The 21,972-nt window shown below is 26.4% G+C and overlaps 7 protein-coding genes across 13 annotated transcripts in view; 6 read left to right on the top strand and 1 right to left on the bottom strand.

Moving 5' to 3' along the window:
* Positions 1 to 21,972, bottom strand: part of LOC105150915 (agrin) — a 717,341-nt gene that overhangs the window by 236,273 nt on the left and 459,096 nt on the right. The window lies entirely within an intron of this gene.
* On the top strand, positions 1,188 to 3,330 carry LOC147907585 (uncharacterized). Its single transcript, XM_087412405.1, has 3 exons — positions 1,188 to 2,239; positions 2,385 to 2,471; positions 2,540 to 3,330. The coding sequence occupies exons 1-3, from the start codon at positions 1,193 to 1,195 to the stop codon at positions 2,627 to 2,629; spliced, it is 1,224 nt and encodes a 407-aa protein (XP_087268531.1). The 5' UTR covers positions 1,188 to 1,192; the 3' UTR covers positions 2,630 to 3,330.
* On the top strand, positions 3,473 to 6,657 carry LOC147907584 (uncharacterized). The gene is made up of 3 exons (XM_087412407.1): positions 3,473 to 6,035; positions 6,179 to 6,265; positions 6,346 to 6,657. The coding sequence occupies exons 1-3, from the start codon at positions 5,025 to 5,027 to the stop codon at positions 6,448 to 6,450; spliced, it is 1,203 nt and encodes a 400-aa protein (XP_087268533.1). The 5' UTR covers positions 3,473 to 5,024; the 3' UTR covers positions 6,451 to 6,657.
* Positions 9,526 to 13,058, top strand: LOC147907583 (uncharacterized). Its single transcript, XM_087412402.1, is given in 4 exon segments — positions 9,526 to 10,114; positions 10,116 to 10,595; positions 10,722 to 10,808; positions 10,873 to 13,058. Coding segments are annotated over 4 exon segments (1,188 nt in total). The 5' UTR covers positions 9,526 to 9,586; the 3' UTR covers positions 10,966 to 13,058.
* On the top strand, positions 13,212 to 14,668 carry LOC147907582 (uncharacterized). The gene is given in 4 exon segments (XM_087412400.1): positions 13,212 to 14,238; positions 14,381 to 14,467; positions 14,559 to 14,614; positions 14,616 to 14,668. Coding segments are annotated over 4 exon segments (1,218 nt in total). The 5' UTR covers positions 13,212 to 13,215; the 3' UTR covers position 14,668.
* LOC105150912 (uncharacterized) lies at positions 16,282 to 18,954 on the top strand. 2 transcript variants are annotated; one of them, XR_015547110.1, is made up of 4 exons: positions 16,282 to 17,325; positions 17,573 to 17,659; positions 17,736 to 17,984; positions 18,103 to 18,954. XR_015547110.1 is itself a non-coding variant. In XM_011064301.2 (3 exons), the coding sequence occupies exons 1-3, from the start codon at positions 16,282 to 16,284 to the stop codon at positions 17,829 to 17,831; spliced, it is 1,227 nt and encodes a 408-aa protein (XP_011062603.2). In that variant the 3' UTR covers positions 17,832 to 18,954. The 2 variants fall into 2 exon arrangements, 1 of the variants encoding a protein (XP_011062603.2); XM_011064301.2 differs by having other exon boundaries at positions 17,736 to 18,954.
* On the top strand, positions 19,688 to 21,475 carry LOC147907581 (uncharacterized). Its single transcript, XM_087412675.1, has 4 exons — positions 19,688 to 19,743; positions 19,974 to 21,006; positions 21,196 to 21,282; positions 21,359 to 21,475. The coding sequence occupies exons 1-4, from the start codon at positions 19,688 to 19,690 to the stop codon at positions 21,473 to 21,475; spliced, it is 1,293 nt and encodes a 430-aa protein (XP_087268801.1).

Genomic DNA, 21,972 nt, shown 5'->3' with positions numbered 1-21,972 from the left:
ATTCGTTGTCATTACAGATAACTTATTCGTTTTTGTTAATAATTAATATCAAAATTTTATCTATTCTTAGTATTTTGATATTGTTGAATCATGGGAAGTATTATTAAAATATTATTTATCCTAAAGTTTAAAAAATTTTTAAAAAATTTTAAAAATTTAAACGTATATTTGACATTTTAAATTAACATGGGATTAGCGCCATTCAGGCGGTTTAATATATATTATTTCGTTTGTACATATAAATTGTTGTTATTTAATGCCTCATATAAACAAGAAGTTATAATGCTATTTGAAATAAATAATAATAAAAAATAAACAATAGCAAAAAATAAAAAGTTTTGAATATTTTTAAACATTATAATTATATATCACACACATTCTTAAAGTTGCGGCATAGAAATATTAAACCTTACATATTCAACATAATACCTTATATATTCAATAAAAATCTTTAAAACCTTTAAAAATATTTAAAACTAGAGAGTAACAACATTTGACTATGCTACATGTAAATGATCATGATCAGAAATATTCTGAAAGTATAGTCGTATAAATTAATTCTCAGCCCTTTTAATGAAAATATGTAGTTTACATGAAAATGAATAATCTTTCAATCTTTTTTACCTCTTCACTTCAACTCTGCAATATTAATAGATACAAAAATAACGCTCGACTGAAATTTTCATCCGAGTCCAAATGATCCACTCGTGTAGTTGAGAATTAAATGTACGTTCCGAGAATTAAGTTGTATGTCTCAGAAACAGTTAAAGACTTTAAAATATTACTGATCATGTATGCCGTAGTCACTATTCTCTATTTGACACATATATATATGATTGTGGTGAGTTATATATACATATATATATATATATATATATATATATAAGTATGACGATTACGCATATGTGTTATACTTTGCACAACAATGTTATAACAATTACCGATCGAAGAGCACCATGGTTACTTTATGACTAACAACTCCTTAAGTATTGTTTCGATATAGCAACCGCTTGCAGTTTTCACTAAAGTTCGTCGAGTGTAGATTGTCAAAACCGTACATTTATAAACAAACAGAAGACTACATTCAGAAATATCTATCGCAGTAAAACTCATGCTTACACTAAAGTATAACGAATAAAAATTTTTAGCTGTATCTAGATTGTTATAAATTGTTGTACACCGAAAATAATTAATGTCATTAAAACTTTACAGAAGCGCCAAGTACAAAATGTGGAAGAAATGGCAGCTGTTCCGTGCTACAGACTTTCAATCGCTGATGTATCCCTGCTTCATCTTCAGCAATATTCTCGGAATATTTCCGTACAAAATCAGTGGTTCAACCTTCGAGATTTCTAAGCAGCGTTACATTCTAGCAATCTTCATTCTTGGTGTTTTCAGTATTTATATGCTGATAGTGCTCTATGAGATTAACATCGCTGGAACAATCTATGTCGAAAATGTACCTAAGACTCTTGAACGCAGCAGCTTATACATATCCGCTACTTTTATGGCGGTCGTCGCATACATTTTAAGTGGCTCTCGAATGCACTTGCTCCAAACCATAATGAATGTTTCTTCAAAACTGCCCCTCAATTCGTATAAAAAACTATCTAAGCTGATTCATACCAAAGATATCTTGGGTTTCTTTCTTCAAATCATAATAGAAGTGTTTTATTGTATCAGATCGAACTTTACTTGGTACAAAATGCCTGTACCATATATTCATCTGATGGTATTTCAACTGGATATGTTGTATATGAATTGTGTTTGTATATTAAACGCTTGTTTTAAAAGAATCGATGATAAATTAATAAATTTGCGGGAACTCGTTATTAACGATGAGCCGCATCTCTTGAGGCGGATCTATCACGAGCATGAAAATTCATTCCTATTAATGGAGTTCAAAGCTTTGAAGAAGCAGCATCTAGTAATTAGTGATACAGTGCAGATGTTAAACGAAGTTTTCAGTCTGCACATTCTCGCTACTATAATTATGACTTTTTCTCAGCTCACTTTCCATCTATACTTCTGTATAACGGAATGGGAAACTAGCATGTCTGAGAACAGCACGTTTGATTTATTTTATCATATGTCTGTAATGGTGCATACCACTATTTATTGTATGAAAATAATATTGATAATATGGGCCTGTGAGAGCGGTAAAGACAGGGCTATGAAGATTGGAATTACCGTTCACGATTTGCTTAACAGTACTTCAGATAAAGAAATTACAGAAGAGGTAAATGAAAAAATAAAATTTTATTTTTATGTTCGTCTGAAGACATTTTGTTTATTAATGTAACTTTTTATATTTATATAAAATCTTACAGATTAATAGTTTTAGAATCTTGTAATTAAGTGTACTGTAATCTCACGTTTTGCAGTTGCAGCTATTTTCCGTGCAAATATTGCATCGCGAAAATGTATTCTCTGCGAAAGGTCTCATTGTGGATGTTACTCTTCTTATTGCGGTAAATGAATAATTATTTGCTTTAGAAATAATTCGATGTGTGTTATTTATTTTTAAATCTGATTTTAGATAGTGCGTAACATAAGCACATATCTATTAATCTTAGTACAATTTTTTATTACTGTGCGTGTATGCAACGCAATAATGATACACAAATAATTTAATTAAAGAGAGGTATATAATTAACAATTGAAAGATATTATTAAATAGGTAAGGTTTTCTCCTTTTTTTTCATAATATAAGAATATGTATACATATCTATCTATATATAGATAAGACGTTATATATTGTGATGCATGCATTTATAACATTATACGATGTATTTTAGAAATAAGTCTTTTACACTCTCGCTTATGTATCCTTTTAGCATAATAATAATAAAAAAACATATTGTTTTGTATTTATTAATTTTATTTTAATTAATAAATTTATTAACAATTTTATTTCGTTATGAGCTAGTATAACTTTAAATATATTTTAATTATATATTTTTATTAATTGTATATATATTTTTAATATATGAAAGTATACAATTAATAAATATATCAGATCCTCAAAATATTATTGATTATTTTGCGATAACTTAAGATTTAATATACGAATAAATACATAAATAAAAAATTGTTGTATCTAATATCTAATCGATGCTATACTGACAACGGTGTAGAAAAATTTAGTTTTAAAAAATTTATAATAAAATTTCAATTATCATTATAAAAAGTATATATTTTTTATTACACTAGCAATTCATAGATAGAATTTTATCTTTTTCTGTTATTTTATTATTAAATATTAAATGTCACTGTTAAAGTTATTTAATAATGTATTTTGTATTTTCAAATAAAATTGGTTTAACGCTCTATTAAGATAATTCTCAATGTGTACCTTCTATTTCTTTTATATAAACAAGTAAAACTAACTTTTTAATATCTCTACAAACAACAGAAATTGATAAATTACAATATATACATAAACAATAATAAAATAGTTTTTAATAATCGTTTTGAGCTATACAATTTTGAGACAGTAGATTTAAATGACGTGTTATATTTATACGCATGTACATGATTAGGAATATTTGAAAAGAGAAAAAAACGTGAATTTAAAAAAAGACATTATATTGATTCGTTCCAAAGTATAATTATTATATTAGTATATTATTTTGCGCAACTAAAGTGGGGGCATTTTTATATTAGGTGTTGGAATTAATTCGTAGCGTTTTTTAATGAAAGAATGTTATTTATTTCACATGAGCATTAAAAAATACATTAATGAAAGTACTTCCCATCACTTGTAAAACGCTACGAATTAATTCCAACACCTAATACATGTTCGGAAAAATGATATCGAAGGTATGTCGGGTATTTTTTTCTCTAAAACAATGCAATGAAAATATTTTATATTAAATATATAATGATTTTGACATTTATTCATGATCTTATAATTCCGAGAAAATAAAGGTTTGTTTCACGAAGATCATTTCACCAAGACGCTTCTCTCACAAAAATGTTTTTTTGATAATAAATATATATTTTAATTATAAGAAGACAACACATATACTCGTATACAGCACTGATAAACAGGCACTTACTAAGCGAATTTTCACTTTCGGCAAAAGTCTGTCGAATTTATATTTGACAAGTCCAAAAAATTCAAACAAAACTTTTATTACGTCACATTTAGCATTAAGACAACAATTGCATCACGGCGATTAACGGAGAAAGGTTCCAAGCTTTTTTACCCTCTCCCTTCAACTTTGCAATATTAACAGATATAAAAATAGCGGCCGACTAAAATTTTCATCCAAATGACCAACTCGTGTAAAAACTGCAAGAGATAAAAATCATTTATTTTCTTCTCATAGAACTTTAAAAATTTTTTCAGAATTTTTTATCAACTTTTTAGTATTGCATTTGCTTATTTTTACCAATACATAAGAAAATACGGTATTAAAAAATTCTGAAAAAATTCTCAGAATTTTATGAGAAAAAAAATGATTTTTGTCTCTTGCAGCTTTTCTATAAAGTTGATAGTATTTGAGTAAAAAATTATTCAAGACCAATATTGCAATTTGGTAATTTTTAGTAATTAATATTTTGTTAACTATTGTGAAAATTGCAAAATGATAGAGGACTTTTCGACTCAGTTCGATTCTCTCTACCCACTCATAATGGGTGACAAAATATGTTAAAATCACTCTGTATATATAAGTAATGGCGATTACGCATATATGTTATACTCTGCACAACAATGTTATAATAATTACCGATCGAAGAGCACCATGGTTACTTTATGACTAACAATTCCTTAAGTATTGTTTCGATATAGCAACCGCTTGCAGTTTTTAACTAAAGTTCGTCGAGTGTAGATTGTCAAAAACCGTACATTTATAAACAAACAGAAGACTACATTCAGAAATATCTCGCAGTAAAACTCATGCTTATATTAAAGTATAACGAATAAAAATTTTTGACTGTAATCAAGATTGTTATAAATTGTTGTACTACAGTAATAATTAATGCCATCAAAACTTTAAAGAGGGGCCAAGTACAAAATGTGGAAGAAATGGCAGCTGTTCCGTGCTACAGACTTTCAATCGCTGATGTATCCCTGTTTCACCTTCAGTAGTATCCTCGGAATATTTTCGTACAAAATCAATGGTTCAACTTTCGAGATTTCTAAACAGCGTTATATTCTAGCAATCTTCATTCTTGGTGTTTTCAGTATTTACGTGCTGATAGTGCTCTATGAGATTAACATCGCTGGAACAATTTATGTCGGAAATGTACCTAAGGCTCTTGAGCGCAGCTGCTTATACATATCCGCTAATTTTATGATGGTCGTCGCATACATTTTGAACGGCTCTCGAATGCACTTGTTCCAAACCATAATGAATGTCTCTTCAAAACTGCCCATCAATTCGTATAAAAAACTATCTAAGCTGATCCATGCCAAGGACATCTTCGGTTTCTTCCTTCGAGTTATAATAGAAGTGTGTTATTGTTCTAAATTGGACTTTACTTGGCATAAAGTGCCTATACCGTATATTCATCTGATGATATTTCAAATGGATATGTTGTATATGAATTGTGTTTGTATATTAAACGCTTGTTTTGAAAGGATCGATGACAATCTAATAAATTTGCGAGAACTCATCATAAACGATGAGCCGCATCTCTCAAGACGAATCTATCACGAGAACAAAAATTCATTCCTGTTAATGGAGCTTAAAGCTTTGAAAAAGCAGCATCTAGCAATTAGCGATACAGTGCAGATGCTAAACACGATTTTCAGTCTGCACATCCTCTGTACTGTAATTATTACTTTTTCTCAGCTCACTTTCCATCTATATTATTATATAACGGATTGGGAAATTAATATATTTGAGGACAATATATTTGATATATTTTCTCACATACCTTCAATGATACATACCACGGTTAATTGTATAAAGATATCATTGGTAGTATGGGTCTGTGAGATCGGTAAAGACAGAGCCATGAAGATTGGAATTACTGTTCATGATTTGCTTAACAGTACCTCAGATAAAGAAATTACAGAAGAGGTAAATGAAAAAATAAAATTTAATTTTTATGTTTGTCTAAAGACATTTCGTTTATTAATGCAACTTTTTTGTATAAAATTTATCAGACCAATAATAGTTTTAGAGTCTTATAATTAAATGTATTATAATCTGAGGTTTTACAGTTGCAGCTATTTTCTGTGCAAATATTGCATCGCGAAAATATATTCTCTGCGAAAGGTCTCAATGTGGATGTTACTCTTCTTATTGCGGTAAATGAATAATTTTATGCTTTTTAATTAATTCGATGTTTATTTTTAAATCTAATGTTTATTTTTAAATCTGATTTTAGATAGTGAGTAACGTAACTACATATCTATTAATCTTAATACAATTTTTTATTACTGCACATTTATGCAACGTAACGACAGTAAATAATAGTACACAAATAACTTAATTAAAAAGAAATATATAATTAACAGAAAGAAATTATTAAATAGTTAAGGCTTTCTCTTTTATAACATAAGAATATGTATACATATGTATGTATGTATATACAAATAAAACATTATATAATGCATTTTAGAAATAAGTCTTTAATATTTTACATTTCCGTTATGTATCCTTTTAGCATAATAATAATAATAATAATAATAATAATAATAATAATAATAATAATAATAATAATAATAAACGTGTTTGTAAAAAATGTTGTTTCATATTTATTAATTAGTTTAATTATTATTTCGTTATGAGTTGGTATTATTTTTGACATATAAAAAAAATGTTCAATTAATAGGTATATCAGATCCTCAAAGTATCATTGATCATTCTGCGATAACTTAAAATTTAATATACGAATAAATATATGAATAAAAAATTATTCTATCTAATCAATGCTATACTGACAATGGTTGTATAAATTTAGCTATTTAAAATTCGAAATAAAATATTTATCAATGTTTTATGTTACAATTTATGACACATATAATGTTCAAAGAACTTCTTTATTATTATTACAAAAGTATACTTTTTATTACTAGTAATTGATGCATAGAATTTTATCTTTTTTTTTATCTTATTATTATTAAATCGTAAATATTAAAAGTCACCGCTAAAGTTATTTCATAATGTATTTTGCATTTTAAAATTGGCTTAACGCTCTATTATTCACAATGAATATTTTCTATTTCTTTTAAATAAATAAGTAAGAATAACGTTTTTAATATCTTTATGATCAACAGGAATTGATAACAAGTTAAAATATATATATAAACAATAATAGTTTCAAACAATCGTTATGATTTTAAGCTATGTAATTTTGAGATAATAGGTTAAGTGACACGTTATATTCGTATGCATGATTATATTTTCATGCTTCGGCAGAAACATTCATTTTTAATTTGTCCACTATATTACAATACATCCTTTTTTATTATTAATATTACTGTTATTAACATTTAGTATTTTTATAACTATTTATTTAGCGCAAAATAATTAATTTCACTATAACAAATGGAAACAAATTTAATTATAACGATTACTTTGTAATATCAATTAAGCAAAATTTGTTATATTGTAGTTTATAATACACAATATCAAAGATAATAATTACCGATCGAACATCACCATGATTACTTTCTTTAACAAATGGTATTAGTATTTCAAGGTAGCAACAACTTTACAATTATTGACTAAAATTTTCTGAGTATAGATCAACGAAAAAAGTCTATATTTACGCAATTAGAATTCAAAAGTTATATTCAGAAAGAAATTCTTACGGTAAAAAAATATATACTAATACTACATAATATAAAATATAATCATTTTGAGCAGTATATGATGTAGCTTATAATGATTATTACATATTGTATATTTTCAGTGGTCTTCAAATGCATTTATTCTAGACCGTAATGAATGTCTTTACGGAATTGCCCATAAATTCATATTGAAAGCTGTCTAGATCGATCCATACTAAAGATATTCTCGGTTTCGTCTATTTAATTGAACATGCGATATTGTATAATAGAAATTCATTATTAATAAAACTCATTGAGTTAAAAAAATTGAGTTAAAAACAGCCTTTGGTGATCAACTTTTGGTGATGCTGATTATGATGCACACAGAGCAGATGCTATGATTTTCAGTCTGCAGCTTTTCGCTATTATATTTTGTCGAATTCACTTTTAACTTATACTTTTATATATTACATTGAAAAAAAAAAGATACTAAACCAATTGGATAATCAGATTTATGATTTGTATTTATTAGTAATTATGATGTATTACTTTGTAGAAATGACGTTGATATGAGTATGAGCCTATGAGACTGTTAAAAACTAGATCATGGAAATTGGCACTATCGTTTATGATTATTATATATACTTAATAATTTCAGATGCGCAAATAAAACACGAGATAATGTTTTAAAATGTATTTCTAACTAAAAGAAATCTTGCAATGTGTAAAATGGTAATCCCGTATTTAACTATAATCTCACATGTTACAGTTGCAGCTGTTTTTTTGAAAATAATGCACCGCGGAAATGCATTCTCCGCAAAGGATTTCGTTATATATAAATTACTTTTCTTACTGCAGTAAATGAGCGAATATTTGCTTCTTAATTAATTCAATATGTAGCTTATTTTCATAATTCTAATTTTAGATAGTGGTTAATGTAATTGCATGTGCATTAATTTTGGTACAATTCTTCCACATATTTTTGCAACGGAAGACTTGCAATAAGTGTTACACAAATAATTTACTAAAAGAGGTATATTAATTAATGGACGAAAAATATATTATTATATAGTAAAGATATTTTTTTTCTTTTTCGGAATTATAAGAATATATGTATAAATGTGAATGTATGCGTGTGAATCGTTTTGAACTTACTGAATAATTTATTTCGTTAAGAGATTAAAACGTTATTAATGTCAACATCAATAAACGAATATAGTTTCGAAAGTACAATACTTTTAATATATAAGAAAATGAAATAAATTACGAGTATGTATAAATATGCAATAGAAATTTATCATACGAGAATAATGGTGACAAATATTAAATTTCAATGTTATAATATAGAAATTTTAAGTATTTTATATGTACAATAAAAATTTAATATTAAAAATTTTTTTCAGTTATATTACTTTAAGAAAATTGTGACTTCATGTAGAGCACAGTTAATTTGACGTATGTACATATGATTTTCTGAGTTATACTATAGTTATGTTGTTGTTTTGTTTTATTATACTCTGCACATCAAAAATGATGATTGCCAATCGAAGAGCACCATGGTTACTTTATGACTAACAATTGACGGCTTAAATATTATTTCAATGCTGCAATTGTCTGTAGTTTTAAATGAAAATTGTCCGAGTGTAGATCAATGAAGAATACTTATCAAATAATCTTGAAGAGTATATATAGAAAGAAATTCTTCACTGTAAACATTATGTGAATGCTAAAGCATAAAGATTAATCATTTTTGGACAGTACAATCTAAGTTGTTGACATAAGTTATAGGGAACTTCTATTTTACCGATAATAATAAATATATCATTAAAATTTCGAGGATGCACTGAGTGCAAAATGTGGAAAAAATGGCAGTTGTTCCATGCTACGGACTTTCAATCACTTATGCATCCCTGCTTCACCTTTTGCCGCATACTTGGAATATTTCCGTATCGCATCAACGCTTCGACTTTTGAAACTACGAAACAGCGCTGTATTCTGACAACCGTCATTATAGGCATTCTCTGTATTTACGAACTAGGAATACTGTGTAGAATTAACATTATTGGAACAATCAAGTTTGATACCATAGCTTGGACTTTTGAACGCAATTGTTTTTTTACACTCAGCGGGTTTATTGCAATTGTTACATATATTTTAAACGATTCTCGGATGCACTTACTCCAAAATATAATGAAAATCTCTCTCAGACTGCCTCCTGATTCGTATCGAAAGCTATCTAAACTGATTCATGCTAAAGATATTTTTGGATTCTTTTTTTTAATCGGACAAGTAACATTTTATCATTTTAAATTAGAATTTAATAACATGGATAAGATTTTCGTACTGTACATGAACTTGATAATACTTCAAATGGATATGTTATAATATAAATTGCGTATGTGTATTAAAGGTCTGTTTTAAGGAAATCAACGATAATCTGACGAATTTGGGACAGATTGTGATGAACGACAAACCACATCTTTTGAGGAGGATTTATTACGAACAGAGAAATCCATTCCTACTAATGAAACTCAAAGCTTTGAGAAAACAGCATTTGATTATCAGTGATGCCGTGCAAATGTTGAATACAATTTTCAGTCTACAGCTTCTCGCTACCATAGTTATAACTTTTGCTGAGCTTACTTTCTGTTTATATTTTTATATGTTTCATTGGAAAATTAATGCAAAAAATGTAAACCACAAAGTTTATGATTGGTTATTATTAATGTCTTTGATGTATCAGTGCATCAAAATAGTGCTGATGGGATGGGCTTGTGATACTAGTAAGGATGAGGCCATGAGGATTGGTACCACCGTTCATGAAATATTGAATGACATTATCGATAAACAAATCAAAGATGAAGTAAATAAAATAATTAAATTTGATTTGTACATTTTTTGAATATATCTCATGTGTCAAACTTTTACATTAAATCTGTGTAGTTAGTAATTATTTCTTAATTTTGTATTTAATTATGATGTTTTATAGTTGCAGCTGTTTTCCTTACAAGTACTGCAACGAGAAAATACATTTTCCGCTAAGGGTCTTATAGTAGACGCAACACTTCTCGTCGGGGTAAGTGAATTATTATTTGTTTTAAATAACTGTATTGGTTATTTAAATATAATTTTAATTTTAGATAGTGAGTAACATCACTACATATCTATTAATTTTAATACAATTTTTAATTGCTGATCAAGTGTGTAATAAGGTTACAAACAATATTGCATAAACAATCTAATTAAAAAAAGATAATCAAATCAAATAAAAAAATATTCTTTTAAATATTTAAATATTTATTCTTTTGTGTATGTTTCAACATTAGACATACGTAATAAGTGTAGAGACAAAACCTTATATGTTAACATTTAATTGCAAAAATAAATCTTTACTATGTGAATGTATTTTACTTGCTTATGTGTATCGTGTGTCAAATATAATAAATATATTTGTATATAAGAAATATGTTAATATAATAATTTTAGTTTAAAATTTGTTAGCAATATCTTTTGTTAATCCTGTTTAATATTTAAATTAATTTAGATTTATTATAATTTTATTTTTCGCAGAATATGATAAAAAATAAAACATATTTTTAAAATGGACTTTATAATTAAAATTAATTTTCAAAAACAGCTTATTAAATATTTTTTTGCATTTTGAGCTAATTTATTTATTAACGATGATTAAAGGACATTTCATCGAAATATAATGCGATTGATAAATTAGCGTGATAACATTGATGTCTTTCGTCATTATATTTTTTATTATTGCTAAAATAAAAAAGATTAGCCATCCTGCATGTAATTTATAGATTATGATCTGTTAAGAATTTCACCAAAGAGAATATGTCGATTAATTTTAATCTAGATAAATAGTTAGATTAATCAATAGCATTGTGCTTGTATTATTCTAGTTTCAATTTATTAATATTGTACTTGTATTCTAATTCCAATTTATTAACATTACATTTGTCACACATATTTTTCACGATGCGATGTTATACTTCAAAGCAATTGCGTAATTTAATGGTTTAGTACACAATAATAAAAATAGTAGAATAAATTAAGTTTAATTTAAAATATTTTAATAAATTCACAAAAACACTATAATTAGCTGCATAAAATTCAAATATCAACAACATATTTTGATCGAGAAAAAAATGTCAACAGTATTTTCACATTAAAAATGATCAAAATAATTAAAAAAATTAATTTGTAAAGTTATATATTGGATTAAAGAAAAAGTTCTGCAGATTTATTCAGTTCAAAATTACATATACAATATCTTAAAAATAAACGAAATTTAAATTTTAAAAAAGCGATTTTAAAGCGCTTAAAATCTCTACTTTCAAAAAGTTGGTATAAAGTTGATATTTTTGACTATGGTAATTTCAGTATGGTAATTTTTATAAACATATAAAAAAATCTACAAGCTAAAAAAGATAAATTTTCTTTTCAGTTTATGGGTCTTTCACGCGCCCAAAAAAAAATTTGCGAAAATTTTCGAATATCTATCGTGAAAGCTTTTCCTACAAAATCATTTTTTAAAAATGTTCATATAATTTTTTGTTCTTAATTGAATTAAGGGCAATCAAAGTCAGAATGCTTTTTTGTTTATATAACCCGCCTATAACTCTCGTTAACAAAAAATCGTAGAAATATTTTTTAAAAACAAATTTTTAGAAAAAATGTTAAGCTTTCAGAAAGTCAAAAATTTCGCAACGAATATATTCTGTATATAATTTTGAGCTAAAAAAAATCCGCAGAACATTTCCTCCAACCCAATACATATATAAACTTATAAAAAAAATTATATCGGTATTATAATATATATAAAATAATTTAACATTTAAGTAAAAGAAAATATCTTTTATATTTTCAAATATTTATAATAAATGACACATATTATATGTACTGTATGAAAAAATTTATGTATTTATATATATATATATATACAAACTACCAAGAAAAAACAAATTAAGTTATATGTAATATAAAGATGTCAAACATTTTATGCAAAATGTAAATATAGGCTTTCAAAACAATCATTAGAAAGTTATAAATGCATTTCTGAAAGCTACCAATCCACAGGGATTACTACACAGGAGACGATTTGACAAATATTGTCGCATGTCATAGCAATTACATATTCATTTTCATACAAAAATGATAATTGTCAATCGAAAAATGCCATGGTTACATCAACAAAGTTTCTTGATTATCTTGTGTCACTATAGGAGACTACAATTACTCGCAGTTTCGAAATTAAATTCATAGAGTATACATCGACTGTGAAGATTTCATATCGCTTTACTCACGTGTAACACAAAAAGTAAAAAAAAAAAAGGTTATATTTAGAAAAGAAGCTGTCTCTACTGCATTTATATTAATACCAAAATATATTGATAACTATATAAATTAATAATTTATAGATTGTTGTCTACAATTGGATTTCTTGTTTTTTTGTGACATCATTAAACATGTTAAATTTATCAACGAATTTCCGTGAAGAATCTAAAAACAAACGAAAAAAGGAAGAATGGCGATTGTTTAACGCCAAAGACTTTCAATCCCTGATGTATCCTTGTTTCACTTTTTGTCGTATTCTTGGAATACGTCCGTATAAGATTAATGCTTCGACTTTCAAAGTTTCAAAACTATATTACATTCTGTGGATTGTCACTATCTGCTTTTATAATATTTACGTATTGCTAATGTTATATAATATTCCTAGCAATATAAACGATTTCCCTCTGTATCTTATTCAGTACTGCGCCTTAGTGCTTGGCGACTTTATAATGACCATCTCGATAATTTTAATTGGTCCGCGAACACGCTTGCTCCAGACTATATTAAAAATCTCTTCAAGAATACCATCGAAATCATATCGGAAGCTATCTAGATTGATTCACACTAAGGACATCATCGGTTTTCTTATAGCTGGGATCATAGTAATATATATTTCCAGGCTGAAAATGATCGTATTTGAAGGCTATAACCATCTATTCACATATCAGATGGACATGTTGTATATGAATTGCGTTTGTATATTAAAAGCGTGTTTTAAAGAAATCAATGACAATCTGGCAAACATGAAAAAGGTCATAGCCACAAACAATGAGTCACATTTTTCTAGACCAATCTATCACAAGCAGAGAAATCCATTCTTGATCATGGAGCTCAAGATCCTGAAAAGGCAACATCTAACGGTCAGCAATGCAGTACAAATGTTGAACATGATCTTTAGTTTGCAACTTCTTGCTACAACAGTTATAACCTTTTCTCAAATCTCTGTGGTTTTATATTACAAATTGTTCAATGAATATTTATTGTCAACGTACACTTTATTTGACGTTTATTTTCTATTATACACGGTATACCTTTTTATAAAAATGATATTAATAGTGTGGGCTTGTGAGACGGGTAAAAATCAAGCTCAACAAATTAGCACTTCCATTTATGATGCATTTAACAGCACTACCGATGAACAAATCAAAGATGAGGTAGTATAATAAAATATTGAAGTTTTATATTATCTTTATGTTATCTTAATATGGCTCATATATATCAAAATTGTTTTTGATATTACATCTGTTAAATTTATTATATTTTTCAATTCTATATTTCACTATTTTACGATTGCAGTTAAAACAATTTTCCTTGCAAATACTTCATTGTAATAATACATTTTCCGCGAAAGGTCTCACTATAGACGCAAAACTTCTCGCTCGGGTGAGTGAGCATTTTTTATTAATTAATAACTTACTTTAAAAATTAATAACTTTTATAAGGTATTTAGATTTATTTAAAAATTTTCTTTTAGATAATCGGTAACATCACCATGTACGTGATAATAATGTTTCAATTTAAGTTTGTTTCATGCAAAAAAAAAGATGGCAAATAATATTACGGAAGTAAAGCTACAACTGTAAGAAGAAATATAGTATTAAACAATCAAATATGTTATTAAAAAATTGGTTATTATATAATAAATTACTTTTCATGTAAATAATCTTTTGATGTTTTATATTTGCATTTAATAAATACATGTAAATACATACCTATATGTGCATAGAACAGAAATATTTTGAAAATCTTATTTCATGTATATTAATATTGAATTGGATTGTAAAGTTTAAATACACACATAAGAAATGTATAATATAATATAATACATAATAAACTAATATATCACAAATATTGATATATAAATTACATTCTGTGTAGTAAATACAATATATTATTATAATATATAATTTTTCGATTATTGCTCTTTATTTTCGTAATCAATGTAAATTAAATATTAAATAAATATTAATATATCCACATACAGTTTACAATTTTATTTATTCTACGTATGTACTGTAGATAAACTATAATTTAAAACCTCTCTTAGAAGATGTATTATTTTATCTAACATTCAAATAAATTTGTATCTGTTTTACTATAATTAAATATTTTCATAAATATAAGAGTATAGATTAATTTTCAAAAAGTTGTAATATAATCATATTAAAGTTCATTTAATAATTTATGACAATTTTTCAAATTAGTTTAAACATTTTGTTAAAGATTCCATTATTATTATTTATCAATGGTTAAATACAATTCTTGAAATATTACAGTGGTTTATTATTTATCACATTATCACAATAATAATTCTCTGAAGCTATTCCTTTACTGATTGTAATATAAATATTGAATAACTTAGAATTTCTGTAACATAAAATTACACCTGCTAATAACAAAATTAATTTCCGAATTATGTAGGCAAATGTAGATTCATCATAATTGTAGGATGTACAAAAAATATTTTTAAGTCTTTGCCAATTTTATTATTTATAATTAGTTTCCAATATTTTTAATAAATCCTTTTGTACATAATTTATAATAAAACTTTTAAAATTTGTTTTCATTTAGTAAACAATAAATAATTATTTAAATTATTCTTCAACTATTAGGAAGATTTTTCGGAAAGTTAAATATGACTATTGTACATATTCTATTTTTTAATATAACAATTGTTACACATATATTGAAATAAAAATGCCACTGTTTCTATTCACATAAATAATGTATTTTAATAGAACATTAATGTTCATTATTAATCAACCATTATTAATGGATGTCTTTAAATTATTGATTCAAGTGGATATAGCAAGTCTATATGCATACATAATTTAAGTACGTTATAACGCTTATGTAGCATTTACTGTAATCTATTTTCAAAGATATATTTGATGATATCGAAGAACGCCATGGTAACTACAGGACTAACAAATGATTCCTTTAGTTATGTCTTTCTACATTAGGATTTGATCGCAGTATTAAATTTAAATTCGTCAAGATGGTATATAGAGACTAAATCAGTTTGCATACCTGTTACAAAGATATAAACTTGAAGATTACATTTAAAAAAAAACTTTAGTAATCATTTATATTGTTAAAGTGTATATAATATAGGTTGTAGTTCATTATATAGATTGTCATTCTCTATAAATTTTTGCTAATCATATTCGAAAATTCGACGATATATCAAGAGCAAAATGTTGAAAAGGCAACGGTTGTTTCATGCCATGGACTTTCAATCTTTAATGTATCCCTGTTTCACAATTTGTCGCATTTTTGGAATGTTTCCGTATAAAATCAACACTTCGACCTTCGAATTTACAAAACCACACTACATTGTGTTGATCATGGTTGGCTGTTTATACTGTGTTCTTGTGTCAACACTCATTTACAAGATTATGATCATTACTTCAACACGAAACTTTGAAACAATAATCACAAGAATTTCAGGTTCCACTTATTTCATGTTAAATAGTTTAATAACAATCGTCACGTTCGTCCTAAGTGGTCCGCAAATGCGTTTGCTACAGACTATATCAAAAATCTCTCAAAAACTGTCCTCGGAGTCATATCAGAAACTGTCCAGATTAATCCACGTCAAAGACATCTTCGGTATAATCTTTTTAATCATACAGACATGCAATTTAGCTTATAAAACAACAGTTTATGATCAACAGTTTCAACTGGACTATTTGAGCATCATCACTGGAACGATCTCATTGTATCTCTACATGCTGACATTTCAGATAATTATGATATATATAAATTGTGTTTGTGTATTAAAAGCTTGTTTCAAAAGTATTAATGACAATCTGGTACATATGCAGAGACTAATGGTAAATGATATAAAATCATGCGTTCCCAGGTTGAGCTGTCACATACAAAGAAATCAAACTTTAATATTAAAACTGAAGGCCCTAAAGAAGTGGCATCTGAGGATTAGCGGCACAGTGCAAATGCTAAACACAATCTTCGGTTTGCAACTCCTTGGTACTATAGTTACATCCTTTATTAATATTACTTTTGATATTTATTCTAGTGTAGTGCGCTGGCAAGATGGAGTATCCATTAATTTTGATATGCACTTTCCTCACATAATTTCATCGTCAATAGCATATTATGTTGTAAAAATAACGCTACTTGTGTGGGCCTGTGAGACTGGCAAGAATCAAGCGCAAGAGATCAGTATCACAGTTCACGATTTACTTAACAATATCAATGATGAGCAGATAAAAAACGAGGTAAAGATGCGAAAAGGAGATTATTTTATTCATATATTATTTATTTTTTATACAGACACAATTTTACTATATTTATTGAAGGATAATTGTGATATATAATTTTAATTGTAATTTATCCCTACAGCACGAAATATTGCAGCTGTAATTTTTGTAATATTGCGCACTATTGAAATATTGCTGTAATTTCGTGCTGTAGGAGTAATTTCTTTATACTTATATTTCATTATTTTGCAATTTTACGTTACAGTTGCAGCTGTTTTCTTTACAAATATTACATTGTAAAAATACATTTTCGATAAAATGTTTGACTATAGATGCGAAGTTTCTTGCAGCAGTAAGTAATCAAATGTTATGAATATCATCATAATATTATGAATATTAGAATATATAAATTTTTGTTTCACTTTTAGATAGTGGGAAATATTACCACGTATTTACTAATCATGATACAATTTTTAAATATGTCGCATTCTTGCGATAGCAAAACATTGGTCAATGTTACATAATCTAATTAAAAGGATACATACAGAAAGACAAAAATATTTTTAAATATTCGAAATATTTTTATCTTTATTAATAAGATGTAATTATACGTAAAGTTGCCGACATCGCATTACTTTTCACTTAAAGGCTCATATAATATAATATATATTCCAAAGGTTAGCTTTTACCAAAAGTTACTTTTTACAGCACAATAAACTGCATTCTTTTCCGTTTGTCACATAATTTCTTCATAATTTTTTTGCTCTATTATAACGTTTAAATTGATTTTTTCAGTATGGTGCGATTTTGTCAACGAAAAAATTCATTGCCTAAAAAAGTTGTACCATACCAATATTTCTCATTTAAAACATTATAATAATGTAAAAATAAAAAATTTATATAACAAAAAAAATTGTGTTTATTATACTATAAAAAATTTAATTTAAGAATACATTTTTTATAATATCTAAAACACATGATAATTCAAGAAATAATTTAAGGAGTTTCTATATGAAACAAAATAAACACTTCGTAGGTTTACAATATAATAATAAATGAATAAAAATATAAGAAATGGAAAAATATTTGGTAACGTATGATCTGAAAGGTTAAATTACGATATGCGATTTAGGAAACTACATCATAGTGCAATTTAGGAAACTCGAGCATTTTCAAAACTTTTATTTATTTAACCTATAATAGAATATAAAGCAAACTGTAATTTATTAAATTTAATAAATTTTATTAATATTCTAATCACGACATTTTGATCAAAATTTGCGCTATTTAATTTATATTTTCAATAATTAAGCTATGAAATACATTGAAAAACAGCAACATTATAACGATTTTTTTATTTAAATAAATAACAACACTTCTATTGTGATTTATACAAATGTAACGGAGTAGCGTTGCTAGTATCATATAGTTTTTAAATAATCAGTAAAAAAGTATATAAATACGATAATTGAATTTTTAAGCTAGATAGTGTGATTTAAGAGCTGGTGCGCGATTTGGATAACTTTACTCTACAATGTTTTATATTAAAAAAAAAATTTTCGTTTATGTTATAAATTCAACTTAATGAATATATAGTATATAATAGTTCGTAATAGTTTTACGTGAATAAAATTTTATTATATTTAAGACTAAATTTTATTGTATTTAAGACTAAAAATTATTTCGGCACATAGTTTGCAGAATTGGATATGTATATAAAATTACTATGTATATGTATACTAAAATATTTAAGCATTAATTGTTAAGATTCAACTCTGACTGTGTAGAGCTACTTTATTATTTACACGGAGAGACTTATACATGTATCTCACGGATTTTAATCAGCTTTTGCGTTAGTTATTCTGGAACCTTAAAAAATAATCCCTGTAAAGTAATAGATTACGCTTCGCGTTTTTTCTTTCGAGAAAATGATTTTAGGTCACGACAGATTGCTTAATTTTTTTATAAAACTTTAAAATTTGTTTTCATAGAATATTCAATGAAAAATTATATTATGTTCAAATCATTTTTCAAATATTAGCATTTCGAAAAACTACATACGGCTCTTGTACGCAATATAAATTATAATTCTGTTTTTCAATACAACATTTGTTACACATATTCTGAAATAAAGATGCCACTCTTTCTCTTAATATAAATAATGTGTTTTAATAAAACTTTATTGCCTATTATTAATCAATCATTATTAGTAGATTTAAGTTATTGATCTTTAAGTTATTGATTCAAATAGATATGGCAAGTCTAGATTTTGTATCTTTTACAAATACAAGCACATATCATATAAGTATGTTATAACACTTCAGCAGCGTTTGCTATAATCCATCTTCGAAGATATAATTACTGATATCGAAGAATCGCCATGGTTACTTCACGACTAACAAATAATTCCTTTAGCTATGTTATTCTACATGATGCGTTTGTTATCAGTTTTAAACTTAAATTCGTTGAGATAGTACATACAGACTAAATAAGCTTATATACCGATTATGAACATACAAACTTGAAGATTACATTTAGAAAAGAAATTTTAGTAATCATGTTTATATTGTTAAAGTGTTTATAATAAAATACAGGTTGTAGTTCATAATATAGACTGTTATTCTCTATAAATTTTTGCTAATCGTATTCGAATGATACATCAAAAGTAAAATGTGGAAAAGGCAATGGTTATTTCACGCCATGGATTTTCAATCCTTAATGTATCCCTGTTTCACCATTTGCCGCATTTGTGGAATATTTCCGTACAAGATGAACGCTTCGACTTTCGAATTTTCAAAACTATATTACATCGTGTCAATCATGGCTGTCTGTGTTTGCTGTGTTCTTAAATTAATACTCATTTACAATATTGTGATCTCTATTTCAACACAAAATTTTGAAGAAATAATCACAGGAATTTCAGATATCAATTATTTAGTGTTAAGCTGTTTTATAATAATCATCACGCAAGTCTTAAGCGGTCCGCAAATGCGTTTGCTACAGACTGTGTCAGAAATCTCTCAGAAACTTTCCTCGAAGTCATACCAGAAAATGTCCAAATTAATTCACGCCAAAGATATTTTCGGTACAATCCTTTTTTTCCTGCAAGAATTCATTTTTCTTTATAACAGAAAAACATTTAAACTGAACAATTTCACTATCTTGATTAAAGTGTCCTCATTGTATCTCCATATACTGATATTTGAGATACTTATGTTGTATGTAAATTGTGTTTGTGTATTAAAAGCCTGTTTTAAAAGTATTAACGACAATTTGACTCACATGCAGAGATTAGTGGTAAATGATATAAAATTGTGTGTTCCCGGATTGATTTGTCACATACAAAGAAATCAAATCTTATTAAAACTTAAGATTTTAAAAAAGTGGCATTTGAGGGTTAGCGACACAGTGCAAATGCTGAACACAATCTTCGGTTTGCAACTCCTTGCTACTATAGTTACATTCTATATTAATATCACTTTTGATATTTACTTTGATGTAATGCACTGGCAAGATGGAGTATTCATTAATTTTGATATGCATTTTCTTCACATGTTTTATTCACCAATAGCATATTACGTTATAAAAATGATGCTACTTGTGTGGGCCTGTGAGACTGGCAAGAATCAAGCGCAAGAGATCAAAACTACAGTTCACGATCTACTTAACAATATCAAAGATGAGCAGATAAAGAATGAGGTAAAGATGAGAAAAGGAGATTGTTTTATCTATACAATATTTATTATTTATTTGTTTTATCTATACATTATTTATTTTTTATACCAACACAATTTTATTAAATTTATTGAAGTATAATTGTAATTAATTATAATTCTAATTTGACTCCTTTATTCCTATATTTAATTATTTTGCGACCTAATGTTACAGTTGCAGCTGTTTTCTTTACAAATATTGCATCATAAAAATATATTTTTGGCAAAAGGTTTCACTATAGATGCGGCACTTCTTACAGCAGTAAGTAATCATTTATTTATTTTAATTATTAAAATATCTGTTATTTATATCTGTTATTTTATCGTTTAATGTTCAGGTAATGGGTAAAATTACTACGTATCTAATAATCACGATACAATTTTTAAACATGTCGCATTCTTGTGACAGAAAAACAGCAGTCAATGTTATCCAATCTAATTACAGAGATACTTAAAGGGAGATAAAAATGTTTTTAAATATATAACATATACTGTTTTGTTATTGTTAATAAAATATAATATGCAATGTCTTATATTTTTATAGAAATTTTTCATCAATAATTTGTATTACATTCGTACATGTAATTGTTTAAAAAACAATAAGAATCTTACATCGTATATATAAGAACTCAATCAATAAAAAATAGCAATTACACGTCCATAATAGTCGAAGCTTGATTTTCGATGCTTAAATAATTCAATATGAATTATATTGTATATATACTATACATGTACGTACATAGAGGAAAGGCCCATATTATAAGATACTGAGTTCATTTTGGGTAAATGCTAAAAATCTATAGACAAAATAAAAAAAAATAATAAGTCATTTTAAAGGGAATTTAATAAGCTTTAAGATAATGTTATGTAAAATTTAATTTTCAAATTTTTTTTTCAAATTTTTTTTTTATAAATTAAAGAAATGTATTGTAAAAAGTGAGCAAATCGCAAA

The sequence above is a fragment of the Acromyrmex echinatior genome, chromosome 13 (genome assembly GCF_024713525.1).
Source record: "Acromyrmex echinatior isolate Ae372 chromosome 13, ASM2471352v2, whole genome shotgun sequence".
In the NCBI taxonomy this organism is placed as follows: domain Eukaryota; kingdom Metazoa; phylum Arthropoda; class Insecta; order Hymenoptera; family Formicidae; genus Acromyrmex; species Acromyrmex echinatior.
The sequence above is the reverse complement of the archived record's forward strand: the minus strand, read 5'-3'. Positions and strand labels throughout refer to the sequence as shown.

Bases quoted from the DNA above. Each gene is read 5' to 3' on its own strand.
- LOC105150912 (XM_011064301.2), top strand. From the start codon at position 16,282: ATGTTGAAAAGGCAACGGTTGTTTCATGCCATGGACTTTCAATCTTTA. The intron at 17,326-17,572 runs GTAAAGATGCGA...TTTACGTTACAG, and splicing joins ATGAGCAGATAAAAAACGAG to TTGCAGCTGTTTTCTTTACA. The intron at 17,660-17,735 runs GTAAGTAATCAA...TTTCACTTTTAG, and splicing joins ATGCGAAGTTTCTTGCAGCA to ATAGTGGGAAATATTACCAC.
- LOC147907585 (XM_087412405.1), top strand. From the start codon at position 1,193: ATGTCATTAAAACTTTACAGAAGCGCCAAGTACAAAATGTGGAAGAAA. The intron at 2,240-2,384 runs GTAAATGAAAAA...CACGTTTTGCAG, and splicing joins ATAAAGAAATTACAGAAGAG to TTGCAGCTATTTTCCGTGCA. The intron at 2,472-2,539 runs GTAAATGAATAA...ATCTGATTTTAG, and splicing joins ATGTTACTCTTCTTATTGCG to ATAGTGCGTAACATAAGCAC.
- LOC147907584 (XM_087412407.1), top strand. From the start codon at position 5,025: ATGTGGAAGAAATGGCAGCTGTTCCGTGCTACAGACTTTCAATCGCTG. The intron at 6,036-6,178 runs GTAAATGAAAAA...GAGGTTTTACAG, and splicing joins ATAAAGAAATTACAGAAGAG to TTGCAGCTATTTTCTGTGCA. The intron at 6,266-6,345 runs GTAAATGAATAA...ATCTGATTTTAG, and splicing joins ATGTTACTCTTCTTATTGCG to ATAGTGAGTAACGTAACTAC.
- LOC147907581 (XM_087412675.1), top strand. From the start codon at position 19,688: ATGGTTACTTCACGACTAACAAATAATTCCTTTAGCTATGTTATTCTA. The intron at 21,007-21,195 runs GTAAAGATGAGA...CTAATGTTACAG, and splicing joins ATGAGCAGATAAAGAATGAG to TTGCAGCTGTTTTCTTTACA. The intron at 21,283-21,358 runs GTAAGTAATCAT...TTTAATGTTCAG, and splicing joins ATGCGGCACTTCTTACAGCA to GTAATGGGTAAAATTACTAC.